The sequence below is a fragment of the Gavialis gangeticus genome, unplaced genomic scaffold (genome assembly GCF_001723915.1).
Source record: "Gavialis gangeticus isolate Ggan-Ray unplaced genomic scaffold, GavGan_comp1, whole genome shotgun sequence".
Taxonomy (NCBI): domain Eukaryota; kingdom Metazoa; phylum Chordata; order Crocodylia; family Gavialidae; genus Gavialis; species Gavialis gangeticus.
Genome location: NW_017729030.1, coordinates 9,598,438 through 9,616,559, shown reverse-complemented (window position 1 = coordinate 9,616,559; position 18,122 = coordinate 9,598,438). Strand labels below are relative to the sequence as shown.

The window sequence follows — 18,122 nt, the reverse complement described above, 5'->3', positions numbered from 1 at the left end:
CACCTCTCAAATCAAAAAGTAGCAGGGCTATGAGAAATGGGCTAATTAGCTCTGCTGTGCTGGGTAAACACTTACAAATTTGGGAGGTAGCATGTGTGGAGTTGTATGCTGTGCACAGAAGCACCAGTATGCTCCGTATTGAACATATAAAACCATGACAAAGAGTACTTTTCTATTACTTTTTAGGTCCTCAGCATAATATGCATTATGTTGGAGATCTTACCACAGACCATCTCCTTTGAAAAACTATAGAAATTTTCTTTGAATGCAAGTGATTGAAATACGTGCTCATGACAGTAGCTGAACTAGTGAGGTGCAAATGGGGCAACCAGCCCCGAGCACCAACCTAGAGGGGGTGCCAGTTTGGCTGCCTCCCCCAGGAGTCTTTGCCCCAGCAGGTGGAGCTCAGCCATAGGTGCAGCCCCATGCCCAACAATGCATCTGGAGGAGAGGGGAGTGGAATGACATTCTCCCCCCACTGTGGGGGGCTTGGCCACTCTGGGAGGCATGGCCCTTCCCCTGGAGGTGGGTGAGTGGTGCGAAGTGAACCGCACACCAGAATAGCCCCTGGGGAGCCCACTTTGCTGCTTATCTTTCAGTAGCAGCAGCAATGAGGAGAGTGAGCCCTGACAGGTAAGGCTCCTTTCCCTCCTCCCCTTCTCCCTCCACCAACTCTCCAGGGGTCAACATAAATCCCCCTTCTCCCTCCCCCTCCCCCAGCTCTGAAAAAGCTGGCTATGCCTCCAGCTTATTATTTTAATGACCTTGTATATTCCCATTGCATCTGTGCACAGAACAGAATTAATGCAACTAGATAGTAAATAGAACTGACCAGAAGACATTGCAAAAGCACAAGTAGTAAAAAGCCCCAAAGCCAGAAACAATGCAGAGCTGGTTCAGACTCCAAGCGAAGGCTTGCTGAAAACTTGTGTTCAAACATGAGCAGGGGGCAAGGAAAAAAGACCCAGTCAGGATACATACAGTTTGTTAGAAGGAGCAAGTTTCATGCCTGGAGCTTTTCAAATAAGCTCCTGTCCCCACTACCTTCAATTTACATGCGTGCCACAAAGGCACCCCAGTTCCTTTGAGGAATATAGGGCTACTCTGCTTAAAAGTAGATGTTCTTTAAAGAAATACCAGTTTCCTTCTAGCCTTTCAATAATCAATTTGTTGCAGCACTTTTAATCCAGTGGCCTTGAAAAAAATCATGTCCTCTTTGCTTAAACACATCTTACATCATTGCTTCCATATACGAGGCACATCTTATTCCCCCATCACTTAGAGAAGCCCAGGTCCTTTTTACCAGCAATGGGAAACACACTACTGTGTGACAAAGAACACCCTTTAAACTTCTTTGTCCAAGCGAGTCAGACCTGAGATACACAAACAAGGTATCTTGAGCAAAAAAAGTGGAGCCAAAGTGAGGGACTGGGGGGGTGAGAGGGGAAGTGGGCCCAGACCCAAACCGGTGGGGGGGAGGGCGGGCAGTAGGCCCAGACCCTAAGCAGGGGAGGGACTGGACGTGGGGCTGTGTCCCCACCCATCCATCATTCTTGGCGGGCAATTTGCTAGTTTCTCCATATTTTGTCTAACGTTTCATGTCCCATTTGTTTCTTGTATCTTTCATATCCTGTGATGTAGTGGTTTTCTTGGGTTTACTTTTGTTTGCTTAAGTGTCCATTATAGGATATTTTCATTTCAACTTTAATGACGTAGAGGAATTTGGGAAGTGTAATCTTTATTGATCATGACGTTCAGCATGTGAGCCCACTATAAAAGACTGGTAATGGTTCACTCGAGGCTATGAGACGTGGAGGAGACTAAAAATCTTACGTTTATAAACTTGAAATGTGTGCCTTCCATGAACCTCCTCATAAAATCCTAATTAAAATGTTAGCCTGCACACATGAATAGCAGCAACAGAACGTTAGAAATTGCAGTTAGTAAATATATGGAAAAAAAATCATTTGCTAAAATAAAAGATGGTGCCCTGAAGAACACTGGTATGTTTGAAAAGCTGTTCATTCAAAACAAAAAAAACCCATGCATGGCATGCTGCTCTACTACACCCTAAATCATGATCTGGGTTGGAAAAGCAGTATTGTGAGAGAGAGAAAAAACAAGTTCCCAAAGCTCACCACTTAGCAAACAAAATTACAAACTCTTTGGCTTGGTGCAAGTGGAATCACTTTAACATGAACTATTATTGATGGCGCAATAAAGTACACAACTACAATGTCCATCAAGAAAAAAGTGCTTTTTTATGCTAGAGCATATGTGATAAACATAGGTAGAAATCTCATGCTTTTTTCTTCCTACACATTGTATATTTCCAATGCTTTTGGGCACTTACACACGTGTAGCAAGGCTGCTCCAGCATGCTATAATTATAGTGCATTGGACCAGACCCTTGATTAATCGAGTCTCCTGTAGTGTGGTAATTAGTAATTACCGCATTCCAGCAGACTCCAGCGTCACGTGTATCAGTGTCCCAATGCTGAAAAATGGTGATGGGGGTGCTTTAACTAAAGCTCATTTGACGAGTTTTAGTTAAAGCACCCCTACTGCCATTGTTCAGCATGGGGATGCTGATACACATGATGCTCCAGGTGCTTTAACTGGAGCAGTACTTCTGTCCCAGATCCCCTTCATATTCAAGTTAACTTCTAGTCCTGTAGCATCCCAGGATGCTTGACACCTCCCCTGTAAGCCACCCCCCGCCACAGGGTGCGTGGGTAGCTTTAGCCTAAGCCAACTAGGGAGACATGCTCTAGTGAGCCCTGGCTTCTGGCCTGTGTCACTGCAGGCATGTGGCTGTATTTCTGGAATCAAAAGGGGATGTCTGTTCACTTGCTTATCAGTTCAATCTATGCATCTTAGACTAATCTGTGAAGATTGAATCAGTTCAGCCTCAGGGTTTTTGGGTTTTTGACTATCTGGATTTAGCATGTAATTCAGGAAGTGAACTAGTAGGGCTTTTTAGTCACAGAAGGGAGCCATCCGCAAACCTGTGCTTTGTCTTATAAACCAAAGTTGTAGTGGACACTGGTGGTAAGTGGAAACCACATACGCACTGAAAAGATATGGTAGACAGAACAGTAGGTGTAACCAGTAGTAAATTAGTTCTGTAGTCCTTGCTGACATGCTGCCAAATAAGCATGAACTACAGCTGGCAGAGGAAGTGTGCATGCACAATGGAGAACCAAGTGATGCTATCACATGTAGTATCTTTTAAAGTCTCAGATACCAGCAAGATCTGTTAGTCCAGAAGAAATGCACAATGTACCTGCATATTTGGATTCACAGAAACAGTGGGCATTTTGTGAGATTTCCATGGATGGTCTAGTTAAACTGAGTTGCAATATAGCCTAAAAGCCCCATGTGCTGCTGGAGTACTCTGTGACACATTTATGCAATACTCTCGTATTTTAGTGTTATTACCTCTGTACTATGTGCATGTGCCTTTAGCTCACTCTGTAAGTAGCTGCTGGCTGCATTCTTCAGGTTGTCACTCTGCTATATGATGGGTTTGATGATAAGGTAAGCCACGACCCATGTTACTTGGGTGTCTGCTCCACTCATCGAATGCTGCTTCCCAGTTTCACCCACCAGTAACAATACTGCTTATTCTGCATTCATACCTTTTGTTCAAGTTCTGCTACATTCCAGGGCCATTTTCCTTTCCATAGCGTGACTGTTGGCTTGGCAACCTGTTTGTTTAAAGGTGCAAGGTTTCTGGGTGATGCTATATAGCCAAGGTTATTTGCAAAAATTCAAGATTCCTTCATCTCTTTGCTTATATCATCAGTTCAGGCAGCAGCATCATGTAGGGACATCCAAAATTAGCTTAAAGCTAGGTAGTGAACCAACTCACTTGAGTATCAGAAGCAATCTATCTGCAGCAGCATGGAGCTCCAGTAGACTAATTTACTCTGTGGTTGTTCAGTTTTGCATATAGGTATCCCATAATTTCATGAAGTAATGTGAAAAATTGAGCAAATATTGTCCAACACATTACCAAAGTCATTTTTCACTCAAAAATATATGAATAATTTGTTAAAATTTATCCAAAATGTTGTCCTTAACATAAGACTAAAGTAGTAAAATATTCAAAAGACATTCTACTTAAAAAAATGAGGAAAATGGGACAGCTGACTAGTCTCCTAATTTCAAGCATATAGTTAATGAGAGTTAGCGTAAAGGTAAAAAAAAAAAGAAAAAAGGTTCAGTTTTACCCACTGCATATAAACTTTGATCAGTTATTCATTTAGGAAATGTAATGATGTTCTGTAAACTTGTTAAAAGCCACTGAATTTAAATCAGGGAGCCAGGTAGTTTAAATAAAAATTCCTGTGCAAAGAATGCTTTTGCTTCTGTCTCCTTTTTTGGACCACTCCCTATAAACAACTTTTTCATAGAGCAATACATCTGGAGGTCATCTAGTCCAAACCCCTGCCTAAAGCAGGATTTTCCCTACCTAACCACCCTATACATCCATAAACTATCCATAAGACTACTGCAAACCCTGAGAAAATACAAGACACAAGACCCTAACCTGCCACAGGTAAAGCAGGGGAACCATGGCAGCCAACGTCCTGTTTCTATAAAACATTGTTAATATACGTTTAAGAGATCCCAGGTAGAGGGCCATGCCCCCTGCTACAGAGGAAGGCAAAAACCCTCACAAAGGCAAAAACTTAAAACCAGCCCTGTCACTAGGTACAAACACATTAGGAGAATCCTCCACTCATCTTGATGGAGAGAATCTAGAGGAACTCAGATGGAGTTGCACATCAGCAAACACAGATTCATGCCCAGTGAGTGAATATTTGTGGGTAAAACACACCTGTCTTAATAACCACACATGGAACTTTACATTCTGATATGTTTAAAGAAGACTTTATGCTTTGCTGTTTTGTCTACAAAGTCTGAAGAACAGCTGTTTGACTGATTGACTCTCATATTAGGTGCCACATGACATTTCAGCTGCACTTCCAGTTGATTACTGTTCTAACGTAAGAATAGAACACATAGGCAGGACATGTTTGTTCACCCCAAGCAAAAATCTCTATTTAGAAAGAATTAAAACTGATAGCATATGGTCCATCTTAAGCCAATAAAAATCCGTACGAAATCCAAAGTAAAGCTTGCTAAAGTGTAGTGCAGCTAAAATCCATAATTTTTTTTTCTTACAAAGTGATTAGCTGCCCTTCCTGGGAATACTTGCTGTTTGTCAGACATTCACTACATGGCAACATTATTTCTTGAAAACCTAATAACCAACATGCCATTTTAGCTATTAATTCCATAAGATGGCTTTTGGAAAACACAATCTCGACCACAGGCAGGAAAAATATGGCCTGCGGGCCAGAGGGACTTTGTGTGGCCCATGGTGGGTCCCTCAGTTCTGCCTGGCCCAGTAGCCATCCAGCCCGTGGTGCATCCTGCCAGCCCCTGGCCACACACAGGGCTGGGGTGGCTCTGCAAGTGGACTGCCTTTCTAGGCAACCCAGGTAGTGGTGGCTCCTTCCAACTGCCGTCGCTGCTGACCCCAGCCCCATGGTACTGGTGGGGACCTGCACACACAGCCCTGACCCTGGTCTGCCCCACACCTACTTTGGACTTGCCTGGGCCAGAGCAGACCAACTCCGGACCAGCCAGAACCCGTGCACACAGCCCCGACCCTGGCCTGCCCCACGCCTTCTCCAGACTCACCTGTCCATGTTGAGCAGCAGCAGCAGTGGTGGTGGCTGGGCAGAAGCAGCTGCTTGGCATGGAGGAAAAGCAACTTCTCCCCTTCACTGCTACTGGGCCCTTGCTGCAGCCACTCAGAGCCCGCGTCTGTGCTGCCCTGTAGAAGAGCTGCAGGGCAGTCCAGGCCTGGGCTCTAGGTGGCTGCAGTAAGAAGGGCCTGGCAGCAGTGAGGGGTAGGGACCACTTTTTCCCCACGCCAAGCAGCAGCTTCTGCCTGGCCACTGCTACTGCTCAGTGTGGGCAGGCAGTCCGGAGCAGGCATGGGGAGGGCCGGGTTCTGGGCTGTGCGTATGCGTTTTGTTTGGTCTGCTCTAACCAGGGTAAGTCCACGGTGGGGACGGGGCAGGCTGGGGTCAGGGCTGGGTCTGTTAGCTGTTGGTGGTGGCAGGGAGGAGCCGCAGGATGCACAAGGTGTGGCATGGGGGGAGGGCTGACCATCCTGTGGGAGCTCCCCAAAAATGCCTGTGTGGCCCACAGCTCCAAATAATTGCCTGCTCCTGATCTAGACATTCATCAGGCAACCATCTGGAAGTCAAACAATCACAGCAATGGGAAAAAATAGCAATTTATAGCATGTTTGCAGCCCTACAAACAAAATGCTTTACATGCTTCAGTGTATGAGAAACTGTAAGATAACTATAAGATAAATCTGATGACAAATGTGTCTTGTATAAGGCATCATTTCTTTGGAACACTATCAGAATCATCATTGTGCATTTCAAGATTAAACTACTGAAAATAAAGGAGGTACACTGCACACACCCAGGAATGCATTTGTGTATTATTAGCTTTATATAAACATAGCAATGGTAAAATATATTGAGAATGGATTTAGAAAGCAGCTAGCTCACATAACAGAAAGATCAAATGAAAAAAAGCAAAAACAAAGGTACAGGCACAGATGAGTTCAGTCTGATCAGCTGTTTCTTGTATAAACTTAATATTTTCCAGTGCTACTGGGCTGCAAGGGCAATATGAAATAAGATCTGTCAAATAGAGAGAATGATGGTGGGTGCTGGGATAAACATCCTACTAACACATCTTAGTCCTGTTGGGAGTACTTGAGGAGAACTGCACACAAGATCCAGCCATGTACTTGCATGTGAATCTAGTTTCTTCGATTAAAGGCCACATGAGTCTCAGCTGGAAGCAACAGATGAATTGCTGACCTGTCACGTTAGTAATGTTTAATTGCCCCCTTCTGAAATTCTAGATCCTATTCATCTACATGCAATAACTCCATGAAGTGCATCTTAATTTTAAATAGCAAATATGTAATGCAATAATGAAACTAAGCATTAATAAAGCTGAGTCTACATTTCCAGATCGAACTTCCTAGCATAGTCATAGCATGCCTGTAAGAAAGATGTTTTTATTTGTTGCCAAAAAAACCCCTCACCCACCTTCCTATTTTTATTTTTTTTTCACTTTTCATCCATTCTTCTCTTCTCTCTAATAATCAGAGCGTTGGTTAATCAACCATTATACTTTGTTCCTTTGTTTTCTGTTACTGATAATAGGCAAACTCCATTCCTATCCAATTAAAAGTCTCCACTCTCAAGAGAGGAAAAGAAAAAGGAAGAGTCCACTGACCCAGCTGTTCCAAGGCCACAAAACAGAGCTTGTACAGCAGGGGTGGGCAATTATTTTTGGGAGAGGGCTGCTTACTGAGTTTCGGCAAGCCATCAAGGGCTGCATGACAGGCAGCCCACGGCAGATAAATATTAATTTTCTAAATTTTTTAGGGGCCCCACGGGCCAGATAGAATGGTTTGGCCATCCCTATTGTAAAGGGATGCAAGGCAGACAAGTGCCAAGATGCCTTTTGACCTCACAGATGTGTCACAAAAACCTATATTCTGCAGTCCCACCCAGACAGTTTCCCAAAAATGTAATGCCATAATGCAACATAGAAGCAGTGAGATACTTTTACTTTTCCTCTTCATATTTTTTATTCTATTTTAATTTCTCATTTACTCTGAAGCCTGGTCACATCCAGCAGACTCTCACAGTGTTCATGGGATTTGTTCCTATTCACATCCAGAAAATTAAAGCATTTACTTTCTTTAAGAGTAGGCACATTTATAGGGAACTCATTCACTGTGAAATTTGCTTCTTTTGCTGGACTTTATCCCTGGGATAACTATCAAAGTGAATATAATGGGGCTGGTGACCCCTGGTCTCATTATCTTCTTCTTTTCATGGTTAACTTCTTTGAACAGGCTTGACAAATTATAGAAAGCAATTGGTGCTGCTATATTATGTAGGCTAGATTGTCAGTCCACAGCAAGCAGCTTTTCTACCAATACTGGAATGATATAGGAATAAGACCACCATTTCTTCTGTGACCTGTCAAAAACTTGATATAAAAGTACAGCATTCCTATCTAGTGAAAATTCAGCCTGCTGGTATAAAACTATATTTACCTGTATATCTTGTGTGCATGTCTAAATGTAACAGCCTGCTTACAGATGTGAAAAACAAACAAACACTGCTCTACTTTCCGCTTGGTGCACCCCGGCACCAAGTGCAGTGCATGCCCAGAAGAGGCATCACGTTAGTTTGACCCAGCTCGCCCAACATCTACATAGATTGTGAGCTTCAGCAGGGCTTTCTGGTGCTTTTATCTAATAGCTTATTGAATCAGCTTTAGGTAAAAGCACCAAAAAGCCCTGCTGAAGTGCACAATCTATACAGATGCTCAGAAAGCCAGGCTAAACTAGGACACTTCCTCTTCCATTAAAGCACTGTTTGTTTATTTTTCTTCACTTTTATTAGTGGCCATTATGTATAGCCTCCATCACAGTTTCTTTGTATATGTGACCTTCACAAGGTGTAGATTATTTCAGAAGATGCCTTTTCATTTTCCCACACCTTTTTTTGTCTTGTAGATGCATACACAACACTCACTGAAGAGCTGTTGATCTGGACCAAACCTTAGTTATATATTAAACTAACAAAGAAAAACATTCATAAATGCACCAAACCAGAAAAACTGCAAAACAAATCCATGACACGCTATTTTGATTTGATTTAGTGTCAGGGAATGATTTTAAATTTAAATTAGGATGCGGGAAAGAGTCTATCAGTTGGAACACAACAGATTTATTTTTTTTTAATGTAGCATATGCATGGATGATATTGTCACATGGTTCTCTTGCTGTAACTTTGTACAAACTGTAAATAAAGACAAAAAATAAACCAAGGATAATGGAAGTAACAAATCAGCATCTCCAAACACATTTATTAGTTTCAATAATGGAAAAACATTAACTAGCATTGTCAATGAGTCTACCAAGCTAAAGAGAACACATCCTGGTTGGTAGAAATGGCAATGAAGTACTAGGAAGTCCGTATAGTATCAACCTCCTCTCCCACTGTCTGCTCTTTCATACTCCTGAGCTCAAAATCTTCATGTGCTATGTCCAAAAAAATGTTAAATGTTAAAAAAAATATTGAGATTAAAAATATATCTTTGGTGAGCAGTATTTCAAATATCTTTATGAAAAACAGTACAGTTACAACAGGGTAGAAAATTTACAGCAAAAATCAACCCATACGAAGTGTGCAGTCTACTGTACAGTCTACCCTGTCATGCTGTAAATATGACTAGATATTTTAAAATTAAACTACCATGCAGTCAGTAACTTTTACTGCCCATCTGAAGGTCTATGTTAGTGCCAGAAGCATGCTCAGCTTGTGAATGTGTATCTTTTCCTGAGATGCAATTTCAAATGTAGGACCAGTAGGGAGGCCAATATTAAAAAGGAAATCATCCTTTCAGCAATAAAACCAAACTCTGTTGAACCTTTGCTGATGGATGTTACTCTGGAGCTAGGTGGGAAGTCAGGGGATGCTCTAAAAACAATAGTTACAAGGAAGATTTGTGATGCTCTGCAGGCAGCTGACTTTCCAAACTTTTTCCTGCTTCCTTTTCCCAAGACAATGGGTTCAAGATGTTTGATGTCTGGTTCCTAGCTATGGTTTCAATTCTGTAGATGTCATCAGGCTTTGATCATGAGGACTGATGCTTAAGTTAAAATTAAATATAAATCCCTTACTCTAAACAGGGATACCAACTACCATGTTGTTCTTTGGGGAGCAACTCTCTGGCTCCATGGATATCACTTGGACAGAATAGTTGTATGCTTCTGCAGCCCATGCCCGATCCAGGTCCACCAGCCCCATACACTGTTTTCCTAGAATATAAGAGCAAAAGCAGGGGATGAAATGGCTTCTGGAACTATTTGTAGAAATAATTAACATACAAAGAAATGTGCACTTTGTCATCATTCAGTCATTCGGGTGGTCAGAAAGTGTGGCAATTAATTTAGAAGCAAGTTACTCCTCAAGTATGGCATCATCAAATCTGCTTTTCCCCTTTTGTTTATTTTCTAAGTTAATTATGAAATGATAACTATTCTTTGGCAGCTGTTGTCTATGTCTGTGTACCTCACACAGCAAAGAAGTTGAGAAGAATTATTATCAGCCTTTACAGACGGAGAAACATAATGTACACAACCTGTTCTCTGATATTTTCCAAGTTGAGAGATGTGGGACATGCAACGTGGGGAAAAGGAGCCCAGGTAGTGGGGACAGATTAGTACCATGCTGTCTGAAAGGGCATTGACAGTGCAGGTCCCCACTGTACAGTGAACCCCCTGCCAACCATTGAGCTCCACTTCAAAGCTGATCCACAGGAGAGGCTGCATGTCTGCAGCTTCTCTCCCCCAGCTTCACCCTCCCCCCTCCCAGCTCGGGTGCTTTCTTCAGGATGGGAGAGGGAAGAAGGCAGGGGAGGGGGCAGGAGCCAGGTGGATTGGAGCACCTTGGTGGGGGGGCTCCAATCCACCTACCCCCACCCCATCAAGTGCAGGTTAAGCAACCTCCAGACCAGACCTCCCTCCCCTCCCTTCTCCCCACTTCCATCCTGAAGACAGCACCGGGGGTAGGCTGGGCTGATGGCAACCCCCTGGACATGCCCAGGGACAAACAGAAGTTAATGAAGGAGCTCCACTTTGGAGCACCTTCATCTGAAACCTCATTAAATGATGGGTTTGATGCAATCTGTCATGCAATCGGGCATTTCTAAAGTGTGCTGCAGCCATGTGCTTCTGTCAGGGCATGGCTACAGAGCGCTTTCAGGGGGCAACTGTGCAACAAATATCATTGTTGCACAATATTAAAATCTGTCACTGTTGCACAATATTAAAAAGGAAATCTCACCTTTTTAGGAGATCTCAAACTAGTCTCACCTCGCTTAACTCTAGCCCTTTTCCTTCTCACTGTCCTCATCTCCCTCATGGTTCATCTTAAACCTGGGGATCTTACATAAATATTATCCCGTTTCCACAATCAATATGAAAATAAACTTCAAACAGAGTTTATCCTAAGCAAATGATCAGGGCACAAGCATGTGAGTGTTTTTAAGTGAGATTCAAAATTACAGTCCAATTCCTTTTTAAATGAAAGCATAAACCTCATTTTAAAAATACATATGGGAATAAATCTGAATGACTGTAGAAGGAAAATTCTGTGTTTATTTTCTGCTTCTTTGTTTATTTATTTTAATTGATTCCAGGTGAATATTATTTAATATATTTGGCTCCTATGTTTCGTCAAACTATCTGAAGGACTGTTCATGGAAAAGAGAACTATCAGCCATTTCACAACAATTAGAAGAAAATTTCAGCAATATCCTGAAAAGTATTTATGAGATTGATAATTATACAATCCTAAGTCCTGAACAAGAAACAAGGCTGAGATAGCCACTCATTTTCACATTCCTATCGCTCAACTTCCTCTTGATATGCTATCAAATGCATTTGGTATTTGATGGTTAGGATTCTACAATCCAGTTCACTAAAGCTGGTGCACAGATGGCTGTGTATCACAAGGTAGTGTTTATTTCTTTTTCAATATTAAGCTGAAGTGACTTCAGTCTACTTTGTCTTTCCATAAAAAGTGTATCTCCAAACTATTTTCTTTTGTAGAACTAAAATGCATGTTCCTTAGTTACAAATGAAAATATATTACCTCCACTGAGATAGTTACAGGGCTAGAGTTTGCCCCCCACTGGGTGACTGGTGGCTTTCAGTGTGGCAGAAGCAGTGATTGAGTGCTTAATTGCGATTGGCAGGAAAAAAATTAGGGATGTGCAATCAGGGCAGGCATATTTGCTTGCCTAATACAAACCCTTCTCTCCTGCCATCTCAGTTATGGATTCCAGTTCAGCAGTTTGGTCTGCTTTGCAGGCAGTTTATACATCTTATCAAGACTGATCTCTGTAGAGCTGCACTGCACAGCACCGAACCTTGTATTTGCTATTAGAATCACAATTTCCTTTTATGGCAGACTGGACAAATTTCTGTGAATGGACACACGCCATTTCACCACAGCATTACAAACGTTTCCTGTTCACCCAAGAGGTGCCAGTTGGAAATGTTACAGTATGGACCTTATTCACAATATAGACCCAATTAGCCTGGGGGGTCTCAAAGGAATCTGTCTTAGATATGAGAGTACATACTGGATGGATAGTTGGAGGGATATTGGTGACATTATTGATTGTGGATGGATGTTGCAACTGTACAAGATCCAACACAAATCCCAAATTGTGCTGTGGAAAAGGTGGGAGAGGAAGAGAATGGAGGTCTGCAGGAAAACAAGTCATCATTCATTTTATGAGGAATTACTGTCCACTGAGTACTGGGTGAAATAAGCATTTTTTTAATTCACCAACACTAGAGTAATTGATAACATATAGATAAATAGGGTCAGCAATACTAGCCAAAACCTTTACACTGTATTTGAATATTTTCATGGGCAATTTGATAAAGGATGTAAAACATACAACTCACAGGCCAGATCCAGCCCACGGAGCCTCTCTACACAACACACTGGTCTACCAGTGTGGCAGGGGAGGGGGAGTAGCCCCAGTGGACATGCTGATTGGCGGCTTTGCCCATCCATGCTGTTGTGGCCCTACCTCCCCAACCACTGGATCCCACTGCATGCCTCATGCTGAAGCTGGACCTGGAGCTGCCATCACTCTTGCATGCTCCAGGTCTGAGCTACAATTCTGCATCAGAGCTGGAGCTGCTGCTGCAGCTTCTTCATACCCTGATCCAGATCTGACCTGCAAGCAGCCCTGTGCTCTGGACCTGGTTGGGGGCAAATGGTGAAATTGGCACCCATGTCAGACAGGCAATAAACCTTAGTGAAACTGTAACACCCACAACGTGAATTGCTAAGTATATATAATGCACACGTATATGTATATAGATATATGTATATTGTGTGTGTATATAAATATATTTATATACATACACACACATACACATTTACACACACACACGATTTCTAAAGATAAGGAAAATAATTGATGTTTTTACTATCTACAAATAAAGAGAAATATATTTTAAAAGAAGATCTTTTATTCATTTAAAACTTCTTTTAAATGAAAATCTACCATGCAGTTTATGTGGCCTCTGAATACCTGCAAAAGAACATGACTCTCACATTAAACTGGTGTGACCTTTACCCTACTCGGGGAAAACAAAACTTAACCCACACCAGCCAAAGCCCCTGTAAAACCAGTTTCAACAGTGAAATAGGTGATGTAGGGTACTCTAAATGGAACACAAATGGGAAATAATGTTCTTTTAGAAATAGGCATACAAAGGAGTATATTTTTTCTTCTCAAGACAAAGTATGCTTAACAGAAATTTATGAAGAAAAAACCCATGCACTTCCTACAAGAACATACAAATGGTTATGATCAGTGGGGTTCAACCTTCAGGCCCCACAGGCTGCATGAGTGGTGCATGAGAGGTTGGTGGACCAAATTCAGCGTGGAGTCAGTCCACAACAGTAATGTAGCAAGTTGGCCCGGCCCTGCATGCTGGATCTGGTTGCAGAGCGATTCCACACACCAGGGTGATCTGGCACATTGGGCCGTGTCATCAGGCTGACAGGATTCCTACAGCTCTGGAAATTTGGTGACTAGGGGGCGGTGGCAACATTAATTGCTGTGGCTCTGACCTTCCACATCTAAGCCGTGGCAATGAATGTGACCACCACTCCTTGTCACCCAATTTCCACACTTGTGGGGAGCCCTGTGTGTCAGATGACATGGCACCGTGTGCTGGATTCAGGCCATGGGCTGCAGGTTGAGCACTACTGATTTAGATTATCTGAAATACACAGATAACAAAAGTCAGAAAGAGGATCCATTTTTTCCACCTTAACTCTTCCTAGCTATCAGTTTCTTCCCATTTCCCAAGACTGCCTAACAAGCAATACAAAAGACATTCTTCCCACCAACTGGAGTCTTCCCAGTAGATATTAACACTGACAAGATTTTTCTTTCTTTCCAAATATGGCAGCACTAGCAAAATAACTGCCATTTTTACTTAAAAATAGATAAAGTTATCTCAGTATCTGCAGTATTTATTTTAATGCTGTTAGCTAAAAGAAATTCCTGCACATGCCACATTTTTAATCCATTTAGATTAGCTGCTTCTACTGGTTGGATATGCTCCATAATGAGTGTTTTTGAGACCAAAGGGTCTACTTTCACTCTCATAGTGCTAGCCCTATCTTGGCCTAAATTTATCCCGGCCCTTTTTTTTTTAGCTTTTACCCTTCCAATTTCTTTTAGAACATCTAATACAATAATACATTTTGCCTTTCTATAAGCCAAAGCAGGCTGGAAGCTTGGACAAAATGAATGATTTGTGTCTCTTTTTCAAACTTGCTCACAGTGGTTTTGACTTTTGTAGAATTTGAAGACACCCTGAAGATGTTGGCAGGCAAAGAAAATTACAGTTCTCTCTTACATTCTTTTATTTTGCCTACATGAGACGATGCCTGTTATTGCCCCACTGTGTAATCAAATCCTCTCTATGACCCTTATTTTTACTGCCTCATTGCATGCTCTTTTCATGACACTCAACATGTCTTATTCCTGATTTTTTTTTGTACTTCGTATAGTCATTTCTCTTCGGCTCTAATTTCAGCAACTCGCAACTTCCACCATTTTCTACAGCTAACCTAGTTCTTTGTTCATCTAGGAACATTTGTCATTTGTCACCTTCCTAAAACCGGAAAAGGACTCAAGCTGTAAACTGTAGATTGAGGTTTTAGGTTTCATACCATAAATACCTACCCTTTGGAGCATTTCAGTCTGGGATCTTGGTTCAAACTCATACCTAACAGGAACCCTTCTTTATAAGCACTGGTAAAGTACATCTTCTTTTAATGCACCTTTTCATTTTTTCACTTTTTAGATAATTTCATTTTTTTCATTAATCAAGATGTGTGTTAATTAAGCCAAATTTGCCAAAACATCTTTTTTTAACATTCAATGAACCACTGAAAGAAATGAGGAAGAATATACCTTAATCCTGCTGGTCAGTAGTGGCAGGTAAACAACCCACCTGAAGGAAGTTACTGCTATTATAAACCATAGAGAAAAAAACAAAATGGAAAACAGAACCACACAAATTTCAAGTAAACTAAAAAGCTAGGTTGAACTGCATATTGATGCCGGTAACCCCCCCGTTGATACAGGTGCCACTTCTTTTCGTATATAGTCAGCTAAGCACATCACCAAGTACCGTGCTTGTAATCTGTAAAACAGCTGCTTAGTGGCAATACATACCTATTATCTTGCGTTCGGGTGGAAGCTGGACAGCCGTCTGATCTGCAAATCTGCAGAGAATCATGTGCTCCTAGAACAAAATGTACAGAAACATGGTCCTATTTCATTACAATCTTTCAAACAGTCATTTAGCTGCAGAATCCAAGAAACGATTCAAATATTCACTAGTTTCAGAGATTAATACCAATACTTCCTTGAGAAAATTAATTTTCTCTTTGTGTATTGTGCTAATAAAGTTCTTATTGCCACTTCCACACACCCACTTGCATAAAGTTTTTTGGGGCGGAAGAAGGAGGTTTCCTTTGGAACAGATTTCCATATTTACAATCATCAATAGAACAGGATACAGCCCCTCACCTGGCACTGCTCTTGGATAACACGGTTCAGACTCTCTGAACTTCCTCTCATTTACCAATGAGCAGCAAAGCCCTTCAGTAAGCAAGGTCAGTTTTGGAGGGCCACTCCCCATTCCTGGATGGTCAAACTGGAGCTTGAGACACTCTGAAATACCTCATGTCCCCCCCATGAGGAACCATTAGGAGCAGGGAAAGAAATCAGCATTGACCTTGTTAGTTACAGGATATTTTCCTCTTCTCAAATCCGAGCCAAATTGTTCAAAGGTCAATCTGAAAGTGGAGCCCAGCTATATGGATTTTTAGGGGGAACTTTCTGTACTCAATAGCACTAAATCAACTTAAATCAGCAATTCTGCAAACAGAAGGCATAAAGAAGCTTGCAAGGGATCCACAATGGATTATGCTGGCAATCTCCAGGCTTTGGGAAGTCAAAGGTACACATGAGAGAGCTGACTACATCTGAAGCAGAGGAAGGAGGAAAATGAATGTGAAGTGACAACTGAAATAAAAGCTTCATTGACAATTGTACTAGGTGAGATAAATGCACTCTCAAGTGCCAGAACAGAGCAATCAGAACTATTCCAAAACTGTCCAACTTGGATGTAGAAAGGATGTGAGAACACTAGTAAGTTTTCTATTGGGTATCAGAAAGAGCTTGAACTCTTAAAAGGAATCCAAGGTAAAATATGTTTTGATTCTTTGATTAGGTGAAGGAACTACAAGTTCAGTTAAACCTGACTTCTTATGGGGGCAGCATAAACATCAAAAAAATAAGAAAGAAACATAATCACATCAAACAAATATGAGAGCTTCCTTTACCTTATACAGGATACACAAGCAATTTGTCCTAACCATGGAAAAATGCTTAAATATGTAACCTTTTAATCAAAAGAGACTATTCTTGTTATTCAAAGTTCAGAGATGATGGCAAGGTAAAGATTATTTTATTTTTGTGTCCCAAAAATGGATATTTGCTTCCTTAATTCAGTTGATCTATACTGATAACAGCTCACAGCTCCATAACACAGCCATAACAATGATTTTGTTCTATCCAAACCCACCATATGTTATAACATGGTTGGGCCAGAATGTTTTAATCATATTTAAATTTGACTCTGTATTTTTTGTAGCACCAGAGGACCAAAAATATTATACCTAACTATGGTAAATGGGAAAAGGTGGAAGGAAAGCCTATAGGACGGGGTGGGCAAAAAATGCGGCCCACGGGCCAGATGCGGTCTGCCAGGCCATTCTATCCGGCCCATGGGGCCGCTAAAAAATTTAGAAAATTAATGTATATCTGCCCCTGGCTGCCTGCCATGCGGCCCTCAATGGCTTGCTGAAACTCAGTAAGCAGCCCTCCACCTGAAATAATTGCCTGCCCCTGCTATAGGAACAGCAGGTACTGGAAGAAGCTTTAAAGTTAGGGAGACAAGAGTACCTAAAAACAAGTCCAAAATGGGAAGCTGTTTTCATTTTACTGTGAGCATATGAAGGATGACTCTACATGCAGAGTTCGAATTACAGGGGAGCTTGTGGGGGCTGAACCCCGATAAGAGATGAGAGTCCCTCCTGTAAGATATGAAAATCATAGCTGGGTGGGGAGGATCTCGGATTGGATTGCTTCTTCACTTAGGTCAGGGGTGGCCAATTATTTTTGCCCATGGGCCACATAGGCAGTTCTGGGGAGCTGCTGCGGCCAGTCAGCACCCATCTCCCACCCCGTCCCCTGCAACAGAACGGAGCACATGCCATCGCACACAGCCCCCGGGCCATCCCGGGCCTTTCTAAGCAGCCTAAGTGGCCATGGCTCCTTGCAGCTGCCACCACCACTAACCCCAGCCCTGTGCTACTGGCAGGGACCCACACACACAGCCTTGACCCTAGACAATTTTTCTTACAGACCCCCCCGAAGAGTAAAAGTGTAATTAAAACCCTGCCGACATGTCAGGCAGCAAATCCTGCTAGGATCTAGGGGTATGCATACTTTAAGTCCTCCAAGGAAGAGACCTAGCTCAGTTCTCTGACATGCAGAATTAGGATACAGAGAGCTCTCCACTTCCCTCTAAGCTCTCCACCCGGCTGGGGCTATCTGCACCCCACAGGTTCTGCAGCATGTTATGCCAGAACTGAATCAAACCAAGCTACCTCATTCAACTAACCTGAAAATGTCGACTAGATCACAAATTCATAAAAATATCTCATCTTTCTACAAAGACAACCTGAAAGTTAAGTTTGTATCTAACTGATGACTACATAATTTTCCTTTCACAACAATAGCGAATGGTCATGTACCCTGCTAACAGAAAAGGTACAAATAACATTACTCAGACAATCCAGACACAATTT

General features: G+C 42.0%; 1 protein-coding gene across 2 annotated transcripts in view; it reads right to left on the bottom strand.

Moving 5' to 3' along the window:
• Positions 1–8,839: 8,839 nt before the first annotated feature.
• GSTCD (glutathione S-transferase C-terminal domain containing) overlaps positions 8,840–18,122 on the bottom strand; it is a 184,115-nt gene continuing 174,832 nt past the window's right edge. For both annotated transcript variants that reach the window (XM_019521927.1, XM_019521926.1), the window contains 2 exons: positions 15,418–15,487; positions 8,840–9,952 (listed from right to left, as the gene is read on the bottom strand). In XM_019521927.1, the coding sequence (XP_019377472.1) occupies positions 9,816–9,952; positions 15,418–15,487 (207 nt within the window). In that variant the 3' untranslated portion in view covers positions 8,840–9,815. The remainder of the gene's footprint in view (positions 9,953–15,417; positions 15,488–18,122) is intronic.